This window comes from Drosophila pseudoobscura, chromosome 5, assembly GCF_009870125.1.
Source record: "Drosophila pseudoobscura strain MV-25-SWS-2005 chromosome 5, UCI_Dpse_MV25, whole genome shotgun sequence".
Taxonomy (NCBI): domain Eukaryota; kingdom Metazoa; phylum Arthropoda; class Insecta; order Diptera; family Drosophilidae; genus Drosophila; species Drosophila pseudoobscura.
Window position 1 is genome coordinate 395513 of NC_046682.1, and position 12086 is coordinate 407598.

Genomic DNA, 12086 nt, shown 5'->3' on the forward strand with positions numbered 1-12086 from the left:
TAAACCCTATAATACAAGGGTAGAATAAGTTGTTGAACTTTAATTTTGCTATTTTTACGTACTTCCCTACCTACTCATGCATCGCTAAATTACGCTCTAAGAACTCTGCACAGAAGGCAACTTATCCATAACTTGAGTCTCGGTCCCTTTTGCGATCACACGCGCTCCCAGCTCCATATCTCGTCTCCCCGAGCTGCTCAGCTCTCAGAGCAGAGCTCATCAGCCCTTTTCTGCTGTTTCGCAGCAATGGTTTGACTGGCAATTTAAGCTTGTTTGTTCCGAAAACTTTAATGCGCCACTATGCTAATAAACTACGTTCATTTCACTAATACGAACGAAATGCGGTGAAGCGTAATCAATTGAGCAATCGTATTGAAACTCTGCTCGATACAAATCATCCCTTGATGATTTCTTCTCGCTTGTCAAATATTATCTTGTTCTTAAAATCTACGTTGAGATCGAATATTGCTGACTGCCCCCCGAGTCATTTTACCATATTATATCCACCACTTCCTTTTATTATAATACTAATACTCAACAATTTTATTTATTTTTTTTTGTTTGGTTAGAAAACGTTTGACAGCCCTGCAAAGACCTAGTTCATACAAAAAATTTAAATCGCCATGTTCCGCGGTCGTTTTTTCCATTTTAAATATAGCCATCCTGGGACTGAATTTTATGATTTGGCCAAATTTCAGCTCAAGCGTTGTAGAACTCATCAAGCTTTCATATGAGCTATCATTTATATGTATGTAACATACGCGGATTAGTTTATTGATATTATTAAATCGCGGTAGTCTGGTATGTAGGAGAATAATAAGTGTTAAGCTTACGGCTTAAGCACGGCTGATTTATACTGCCGATGCTTAAGTTATTTCTTCTTTTGCTGTTCCTCTTCTTTTCTGCGGTGTTCTGTACCTACTCAGGAAATCCACATGCTTCAGCTCTGTGTTGCACGTAATAATCGTAGTCCTGCGGGTACAGGACCCAATGGGCTACCTCCCGCGGAACATCCTTTTTACTTAGAGTTTGCTTAAAAGCAGCTCAATCCGTTACAAGCTTAAAGTTTGTTCCAAGTATGTACTGACTGAATTTTTTGCACGCGAGGAAAATTGCCTTGGCTTCTTGTATATAGATATACTGTCGTGCTTCAGATTTCGGGGTGTTTTTACTCGGATGCAATTACCACTATAACAACACCGCTGCATACCCGTCCTTCGGCGCATCAGTGTGTATCACGATTTTTAGATTCCTGCATTAGATCGGCTCTGTCACCAATCATTCCTTTAATGTAGCAAAAGCCTGCAGCTCCTCCAGACTAATTTTAAATTAAAAATCTTTTTGTGCAGATTCGTCAATGGTTTGGCGATTAGCATATACTGATAAATTTACGGAAAAAGCCAACTTATCCTAAAAACGACAGCACGGCCTTTATGTTTCTTGTCATCGGGAACTTGCTGATGTTGGTTGGTTTTGGTTTTCGGCAATTCTGCCTTGATTTCAACTCCTCCAACTTGATAACCTACCTCCTTCACTTCATCTTTAGCCCGTATTCAGCTGCAGCATCAAAAACCATCTTCAGCTTTTCCAGGCATTTTTATAGTGAAATTGACCATTAAACTATCTTTATTGATAAAAACGTGGGGGAACGATGTGAGTTGCTACTGCTGCCACTCTACATTTATACCCGATACTTAGTCAGTATGGCTCTCCTCCGGCAGACGCCGCTAATATTAAATGGCACGTCAAAGAGTGCGTGCGAGAGAGACAGAAAATCGGTCTGAGTGTATCGTCGGTTGATTTAATCCTTTTGGCTATAAAAATTATCCGATCTGATCCAGATTTAGCAATCTGATAGATATGGTCAATTTTTATGATTGCTCGTTTTTTTCTCGTTTCCTTTGTGGGGCGAAATTTTGAAATACACGTTTTATAGTGAGATCTAACAGGAGTATGGATACCAAATTTGGTTACTCTAGCCTTAATAGTCTCTGAGATTTGTGGATGCCCCAGATTTTCGTCCTTTGCGGGGGCGAAAGGGGGTGTGCCAAAATTTTGAAACTAACTTGCCAAGGTCCGATATCACAGGATACCTATGGATACCAAATCTGGTTGCTCTAGCTTTTATAGTCTCTGATATCTAGAGAGAGATGTTAGAGAGATGAGATGATGTTAGAGAAAGACAGAGCGAGAGAAAATAAAATTGTTTTAGTTTTTATTATTTTGTTAATATTTATTTATTTTTTTTTGTTTTTTTTTATTTTTTTAAGAGTTTATCAAGTGTTTTTCTACTTTCTCCCTAAATTGCGTTGCTGTACTAATACTTTTAATGTTGAAAGGTAACTCGTTCCATTCCCGAATAGCATTTTTTTTAAATTATTTTCCTGACTTGGCAAGTTTGTACCTTATGCTTACAAGATTCAACGTTCTATTTGATGAAGCAAAGGTAAATTTATCACATAATTTATATATCATATAATTATATAATTTATCATATAAGTAGCTCTGCTGTCTGGTATAGGTTATTCGATGTAGAAAAATAATTGTTCTGTACCCGATCGATGTCCTTAAATCCATATTTGTCTTACTAAGATTGAGATATGATCGATTAGTCTTTTATTATATATGTATCGGGCAATGTTGTTATTTAACATTTGTTACCTTTTTTTAAGATTGAGCGTCACAATTTCCAAATATCTCAATCCCATAGAATAAGGTGGGTGTCAAATATGTCTTAGCTATCATTAGTTTGAGTATATCTGGTAAGAATTTTTGTGTTGGTGCGAGTTGTCTTAGTAGACTATATGTTTTACCAGTAGCTTTTACTACCTGGCTACTCTAAGAAAGCGTATTGTTAAATGTTAATCCAATGTTTTCCACATGATCTACGTAATTAATTTCTTTTCACGACCACGATTCTGAATTTTCAGCGAATTTTGGTAGATTTGGAGTTATCTCAGAAGCCATTATCCACTATGTGCGATTTTGTCCAGTTCTAGAATTAAAAATTTCGCAAATCTACCCATCCCTACCTCGTGGTTCTAGAGCGGATTCGCGGATCTAAGAGACCAACTGACCCAGGAGTCGTTCCTTATATACGTTTTGCTGGGTATTCCAACAATTTTGCTTCTAGCACAAGGTGCTTTTGGTACTGGGTCGTCTAAATTCAATTTTTGTATCACTAAAAATTACATTTTTAATCTCGATGTCCCAAAAAGGCCATGCACACATCTTTTTGGCGCTTAGCTAAGCGAGGTTTGCCAACTCTGTTTTGATATGTGAGGTTAAATTGGTTCAAAATTTGGTTCACACGCCTGGGCGATTGGTAATCCGAGCTCCACCTTAATTTTTTTTATAGCCGATACTCATAATGAGTATTGGGGTGTATTAGATTTGTGGTGAAAATCGATGTGTGTAACGTCCAGAAGGAATCGGATCCGACCCCATAAAGTATATATATTCTTCTGTCTGTCTGTCCGTCCCTATGAGCGCCTAGTGCTCAAAGACTATAAGAGCTACAGCAACGACATTTTATATCCGGACTTCTGTGATATGTCACTGCTTCCGCCCCCACAAAAGGCGAAAATCTATGGCATCCACAAATTCAAAGATACAAGAAAACTGAAAACGCAGAAATTTTGACATAAAACGGTCAAGGTCCGATATCACAGGAGTGTGGATACTAAATTTGGTTGCTCTAGCTCTTATGGGTTCTGAGATCCTTGAACTCATATTTTGCAATTGGCAAAACCGACCATGAAACCTGTGTGTTAGAGAGAGACAGAGCGAGAAAGAATGAAATTGTTTTCTTGATTCTGGCTATAATAATTATACGATCTGGTTCAGATTTTGCACTCTAGAAGTTTTGTTAGTTTGCTCGTATCTTTGAAATTGTGGAGGCCACAGATTTTCGCCTCTCGTGGGAGCAGAAGTAGGCGGGGGGAAGTTTTGAAATACACTTGTAACAGTGACATATTAGAGAGGTCTGGATATAAAATGTCGTTGCTTTAGCTTTTATAGTCTCTGAGCACTAGGCGCTCATAGGGACGGACAGACAGAGAGACATATAGGGCTCAATCGACTCGGCTATTGATGCAGATCAAGAATATATATACTTTATGGGGTCGGAAACGATTCCTTCTGGACGTTACACACATCCACTTTTACCACAAATCTAATATACCCCAATACTGATTTTGAGTATCGGGTATAAAAAATACAATCAGCAGTTTAAATAACAAACAATAATAAAAGGATATACTTTACTGCTGAACCACTGGCAAAAATATATATATAAATTTATATATTTATTATAGCTAATATTGAACTGCGTAAACTAACAATTGGAATCCTTCGAACTAAACCTATTTTATTTTACAGATATATTACGCATAGATCATTTGTGGATCATTCCAAATCTTACCAAGCTCAGTTTAAACTGTAATAAAATTGAAGTGATTGAAAATATGGAAATGCTGCCTGCTCTAACGGAGTTAAACCTAAGTTTTAACTACATTGAAAAAATAGAAAACCTTGAAAAACTTGTTAATCTTGAAGTTTTATCGCTATTTAATAACCGGATCGAAAAAATTGAGAATATGGATGCGCTTGAAAAACTTGTTATTTTAAGCCTTGGATGTAATTTAATTAATACTGTTGCAGGCGTAAGTAACTTATTATAAGTGCGATTTTTATACCCGATACTCAAAATGGGTATAAGGGTCTATTAAGTTTGTGGTAAAAGTGGATGTGTATTGGGATGAGATGTTGGATGGATGTTATACCCAGAAGGAAGCGTTTCCGACTCCATAATATACATATATTCTGTCAATCCGTCTGGTTTGACTCCAAGTCTCAGAGACTATAAGAGATAGAGCAACGAAATTTTGTATCCAGACTTCTGTGATATTACACTGAATCAGGTTTCTTTTACAATTTTGCCACGCCTACCTTCGCCCCCACAAAGGACGAAATACTGTGGCATCCACAATTTCAAAGATACGAGAAAAGCATAAAAACGCAGAATCATGTAGAATGACCATATCTACCAGATTGCCGAATGCAGGATCAGATCGGGATATTATTATAGCCACAATGAACAAATTAATTTGCAATGGCTACGCAACGCCTTCCACGCGCTAACTCATTCCCTCTCTTCCACACACTCTTCCTGGTGCAGTGCAGGGCGCACCACTCTGGCTACAAATGTAGAGTTGGGGCCTAGTTGCAACTCACATATTTCTGCTCGTTTTCAATATTATTAGCTACCGAGAAACTGCAGTGTGATCTAATTGAAGACAGTAGCAATAAAAGACACATCCGCTATATTCTTTATTCCTTCTTATATTATCTAACTCAATAACCGTCAACTACACTTCCAAATCGCCATGCTGTGAAACAGTTCGACCTTTAGGACACGGACAAAGCAGATAATCCATCTCTAATCATGTATATACCCGGTTTTCACTTTCACAAAATTTTTCCGAGCCATGAAATCAAATAAATCGGATTCGGATTCATACAAACACCTGACGCAGTCCGATTTTGTTATCGTTGGCAAGAAATACATTTTTGCGCATAACAGCACAAATTTGCTTTTAACAGCGCAGACCTTCAATGTAGGTGTTTCATTTAAGATGTCTTGATCTTTAATTACGCACTTTCTGTTGCGTGACCTTCCATCCATGGCGGCGATTATTAGTTATTGATCTAAATTATGAAGTCTAGTGTAAGTTAGGCTAGGGCAAAGCGGGGCGAATTCGCCAAGAGCGAGAGAGCGAGCTTTTATTGCGCCCGCTTTGCCACCGTAGGATAGCTAGAGTAAGAGATTTGAATTGTGAAGGAAATATAGTTGTTCGCTAACATTGAAATAGATCGAGCGTATCAATTTTTCACCCCGCCGAATAAATAATTTAAATTACAGCCACCCAAAGTTTTCGGTTAATTCATTAGAAAAACTCTTCTAATTTTTCATGGCGCCCCCGGGTGGACTGTAAAGTTAATTATAGGCAACAACAATAAGTGACAGTGACATATTCGTTTGCCCGCGTCGTGGTGTGTGTGTCAATCGGCAATCAATTTGCATAATATCATCGCGTCGGTCGCGCCAAGAATAATTTTTGTGCAAATTTCTGCTACCGCCGAGGGATGCCCTGCGATAAAGCCAGGAAAGTAGCAGTTGGATTCAAAGATCCAAAAGAGGAATCAGAGGTATTTGTGCAGAAAATGGAAGGCTGAGCAAAAGACATTCAGATCTCTCCTTGAGGTGTCTTGTGCTGAAAACATTGCACATCGCCTTCAATTCTAGGCACAGACGCATGATATACATATAGTAGAGCTTGATTGCATGCATTTTATTAGTAATTGCATAAATATAACTAAACACACATAAATACATACATATCGACCCATACAGACGTATGTGAACCGCTATTTGGACGCAACAGTTATATGTACATACATCTATCGTTTACTGCAATCACTGTCGCCCTCCCCCCTTTATTTTTTTCTACCTTTCTCAACGTTAGAACCTCACAACGAACCTCGTTCGTTCACCCAAGCCACGGCGTATAGAAAATATCCACACATACATACAAGCAGCAGCACCGGTGCATTATTTCGTTTTCGCTTCTCCACTGCTGCTTGCGTTGTATTTGTTGGGAGAATTTTCGTTGCAGCTCTTGAGCTTAACGGTGCGCCAAGTGACGCGCTACCCTGTATCTAACGGGTATATTGTTTTCGGCCGTCACTTGCAACTACTCTTTCACTTGATACCTCGTGCATCGACATTCAATTAAAATTCGTTTTCGATTATCGTTCTCGTTCAAACATTAAAAAAAAAAAATAATAATAATAATAATAAATAAATAAATAGAAATAATAGTGGTTTGTTGCGTAAAAACTTCATACACAAATATTATGGCAGAAAACAGTAAGTCCACTCTTGAAGACTTAAAGATTAAGCTCAAAAGTCGAGTAAAAAGCATTCGCCGCTTAGAGGATCGATTAGATCAAGGGTCGATTCCTTTGCAATTACCGGAATTACAATGTAGATTAGATTGTTTGAATGCTTCAATTGAAAAGGCTAACCATTTGCAGGAGCAAATCGAGGACATAACAAGTGATGATGCATATGCAGCCGAGTTGGAAGAGCTGACGATTGTCACCAAGGGAAAGATAATGTCGCTTATCGCCGCCTTTGATGCAGCAAGCGAGACGAAGCCAATGTCTTCTGATGCTCTCATGCCCCAACTCATGCTAGACTTCCGAAATTGGCATTACCCAAATTTAGTGGTAAACACTTGGAATTCAAAAATTTCATTAGCCTTTTTGAGAGACTAGTCCATAGCGACAACAGCATACCGGTGATCGAAAAATTTAATCGTTTGATTTCGTGCCTCTCTGATGAAGCATTAGGAACAATAAAGGCGTTCCAAGTCACCGAGGCAAATTATGAAAAGTCCATGGCTGGCCTAAAACGAGTATATGACAACGATTATTTGATTTTCACGAATAATATTTTCACATTTTTCAATCTGCCGAGAATATCGCATCAATCTGCATCATCTCTAAGGGCTCGCGCACACTGTAGCTGAAAGCGGAGCTGATAGCTGATTTATAAGCTCTGAAAAAACAAACACACTGCACCGGTGCAAGTGCGCACATTGCAGACTGAGCTGAGCCGAAAGCTGAAAAAGCTCGCTGAAATCAGCTCAGCTTAGTTTGATCGATCAAGCATGTTTGTTTTTTCAGCAAGCTGATTGCTGATTTTGTTCGTGTGTATTGGTTCATAAGTGATCGAAAATGGGCTGCAAAACATTTTTAAGCGAAATTGCGGTTAACCCAGCGCTGGGGAATAAGCGGGACTATTAAAAATATTTGAATAATAGTTTTAGTTCTATAATTTCTGGAAGGCGATAAATTGGGCAAAAAAGTTTTATTATTTACCATTACCAATGTAATGTAAAAATGTAATAATAATTCGTAAAAAAAGTAATACGAATACAAACTCAACGGAAATGTGGTTAAAATACACTAACTTAAAAAAAAAAACGAAGAAAACTTCCGTCTGGCTGTGTACGTGCTGTGAAGTAATAATCCATTAACAATATAATAATAATAATTATAATGATATCTATTGATGTCACTTAAGGAGATAGACAAAGGGAGGCAGTGGTTTTCAGCTTTCAGCAATCAGATCAGCCGACAATGTACGCACCTGCAAGCTGATTCTGCCTGAGAAAAGCTCTCAGATCAGCTGAGCTTTCAGCTTTGATTTCAGCTCCGCTTTCAGCTATAGTGTGTGCGAGCCCTAAGAACTCTAATCGATACTGTTTCGTCGATTTACGGATCTTACTGTCGATCGGAGATGATACAAAAATTTCGAATGCAATACTCATTCATCTCGTTTTAAACAGAGTCGACCCAGTGACGAAACAAAAGTGGGATGAACAGCTTACTTATGAGAAGTTGCCGCTTTGGTCCGACTTTGAGAAAGGCTTGAATCGTCGATACCAGCATCTGTCTGCTGAAGAATCGACCAAGCCAAGGCAAGACAGTCATGCCAAGCAAGCAACATAATCGCAGTTCATTTGCTTGTTCTTCCAATTCCACCAACAGTAGAACTCAGCAAACTTGTAGCTACTGCAATTCAGGAGACCATTTAGTGTCAAATTGACCTCCATTTTCGCGTCTCTCGGTGATGCAAAGGTTTGAGTTTGCTAAGTCGGCATCCCTATGCATTAATTGTCTGCGAAAAGGCCACGCTGTTGTAAAATGCAAAGCCAATAAATGTCGAGTGTGCAGCCGCTCATACATTATTGCATCGATACACAGTGCCGGCTAATAGTCTCTCGTTGCCACCACCCCAAGAGAGTTTTTCTCCTCCATCAAATCAGAATCAACCTTCCACGTCACATGTTTTGCATGCGACAGCGTTGGACAGGGTAATTCTGGCTACGTCGATCGTAAGCGTCCGAACTAAGAGCGGTGAACACATTCTGGCCAGACTGCTGCTCGACTCTGGATCACAAACAAATTTCATTACCGAGGACCCCGCTAATCGCTTACAGATCCGTAGAGAGGAGTCCTGTATTAACTTGCTTGGAATTGGTGAATCTAATTCTCAAGTAAAGGATAAAATACACACAGTGGTGAAGTCGCGAATAAATGGTAGTGAGTTCTCCTTTGATTTTTGATCCTGAAGTCAATTTCAGGTTATCACCCTGACCAGTCAGTGAATGTGACTGACTGGCGAATCCCAGAGAACCTACCACTGGCAGACCCTTATTTCTACAAGCCATAAAGAATAGATATGTTAATTGGAGCAGAATCGTTCTTTGAATTATTAGCTGTTGGTCAAATTAAACAAGGTCCTGACTTTCCAACTCTTCAGAAAACCCTTCTTGGTTGGGTTGTGTCGGGAAAATATGTTTCCAGGAGTTCTGCTCCTCAAATTACAAACAGTTTGAGTTGCAGTGAAGAGTTGCTAGTATCCATCATTAGGACCTTGAAAAAGTTTTGGTCACTGGAAGAAATGCCATTTACCAAGAAAATTGCCACACCTGAGCACAAGCTATGTGAAGAACACTATCGTAAGACGACTCAGGTACTATCATCAGGTCGGTTCGAAGTAAGGCTCCCGTTTAAATCAGATCCAAATTGTTTAGGCAACTCCTTTGAGGTTGCGAAACGGCGCACGATTGCATCGTGACCCTGAGTTGAAGAAAATGTACTTGGAATTCATGGAAGAGTACCTCTCCTTAGGTCATATGTCTCCTACTGACAATACGATTCATTCTACTCCACACTACGTAATCCCTCATCAGTGTGTTCTGAGGCCCCAAAGTACGTCTACCAAGCTCCGAGTCGTGTTCGATGCTTCGTCCAAAACGTCCTCACAGGTGGCCTTAAATGACATTCTGATGGGACCTACCATTCAAGAGGAATTATACTCGACACTGCTCCGTTTCCGTCTGCACAAGTTTTCCCTGACTGCTGATGTTAAAAAGATGTATCGCCAAGTGATGGTGAACGAAGCGGATCGGCAGTTTCAGCTCATAGTGTGGAGAAGAGACCCTTCTGAATCCTTGAGATTATACAAGCTCAACACTGTAACCTATGGGACTGGACCAGCCCATTTCTTAGCTATCCGGTGTTTGAAAAGGTTGAGTGAGTCTGCGAAGCTCTCATTCCCTAGAGCTGCTAACGTTATTGGGTCCGACTTTTACGTCGATGACTTGTTGACTGGTGCTGCATGCGTAGAGGAGCTAAGGGCAATTAAGTCCGAAGTGTCTCAGGTTCTTCAGACCGCAGGGTTTGAGTTGACTAAGTGGTTTTCAAACTCACCCGAGATCACCGCATCTGAGAGCACAGCCAAACCCATAACAATCTCGGATTCAGAGTCGACAAAGGCGCTAGGAATCTCATGGTTACCTACTGACGATGCCTTTAAGTTCAAAATTGACAATTCAGTTATGGGTCTCCGAGCGACAAAACGGAACATACTATCGGTGACATCAAAGTTGTTTGACCCCCTTGGTTTATTAAGTCCTATCGTTATAAAAGGCAAGATCCTATTGCAGGAGCTTTGGCTTAACAAACTAGATTGGGATGAGTCGATCCCGCTGCATTTGGAAACAGCGTGGAATAAGTTGAAAAATACACTATCTCAATTGGAAGACATATCCATATCTCGGTTTGTGTATTCCGATCCGATGTCACCGGTTCAAATACATGCCTTTGCTGACGCCTCCATGAGAGCGTATGGAGCGTGCGTCTATATACGTAGCAGAACTGCAGAAGGTTTAAAAGTATCATTGTTGACTTCGAAATCCAAAGTAGCGCCGCTCAAGACCAAAACGCTCCCAAGGCTTGAGTTATGTGCCGCTCACCTTCTCGCAGATCTCTGTCACAGAATCAAGCCCCTATTAAACGTGCCAAGAACGCTCATTTCGAACACTCCGATGATCTTCAGCTGGAAAAGAGGAAGACTGCGGTCGGGCTGACCGCGGCTGTGCGAAGTTCGGAGCTGTTAGATGTCATCGAGGGATTCTCGTCACACCTCAAACTGCTTAGAGTGTTCGTGTATGTGTTCCGCTTTATAAGAAAATGTAAAGACCCAAGCCTAAAATTCGGAAAAACTATCTCACCGACCGAATACAATGAAGCCTTTTATAAAATTGTTGAAATCGTCCAGCATCACGAGTATCAAGGAGAAATCGAAAAGGTTAGGAAAGGATCTACAATTGGTCCTAGTCTTCAGCGGTTGAACCCATTCATCCATGAAGACACAGGGACTTGGTGTAACTTTTCGTTGTTGCGAGTGGGGGGGCGACTAGCCAAAGCTCCTATATCATACGATGCCAAGTTTCCTCTGCTTTTGACTAAGCGCTCCCAATTCGTGCGAAGCTATATTCATCATCTGCACCATTCGAATTTTCATGTCGGCCCACGAGCACTTGTGAGCATCCTTCGACAGAGCGTGTGGATAGTGAAAGCTCAGGAGGTTTGCCGTCAGACAGTTCGATCATGTATGCGCTGTTTTAAATGCAAGCCTCGATTGCTGACGCAACTCATGGGGAATTTACCCGCAGATCGACTCCGTGCTCTCCGCCCATTTTCAATTTGCGGCGTTGATTTTTGTGGACCAGTGCACACGACATTGAAAATTCGCGGAAGGCCCCCATACAAGTCATACATTGCGCTTTTTGTTTGTTTTGCGTCCAAGGCGGTTCACCTAGAAATAGTTTCCGATCTAACCACTGATTGTTTTTTGTTGGCTTTTCAAAGGTTCGTCGGGCGCCGAGGATATCCCCAAGTCGTTCATTGCGACAACGGGACGAACTTCGTCGGAGCGAGCCGCCATCTCAGCGCTCTGCGGATCAGGCTCAAGGAGCAGGGAGACAAAATTCGCGACTTCGCGTCAAAAAACGGATGCGAATTTGCGTTCATACCGCCGCGAGCTCCTCACATGGGAGGGCTATGGGAGGCAGGTTTAAAAACTGCCAAGAGCCTACTCCTACGGGCGGTAACCTGACCGCCGAAGAGCTCGCCACAGTCCTCGTCGGCATCGAGGCCATAATGAA

General features: G+C 40.7%; 1 protein-coding gene across 2 annotated transcripts in view; it reads left to right on the top strand.

Annotated features, from left to right (window-relative positions):
* Ppr-Y overlaps positions 1 to 12086 on the top strand; it is a 59530-nt gene that overhangs the window by 581 nt on the left and 46863 nt on the right. For both annotated transcript variants that reach the window (XM_033381358.1, XM_033381357.1), the window contains exon 2: positions 4381 to 4664. In XM_033381358.1, coding sequence (XP_033237249.1) covers positions 4381 to 4664 — 284 coding nt within the window. The remainder of the gene's footprint in view (positions 1 to 4380; positions 4665 to 12086) is intronic.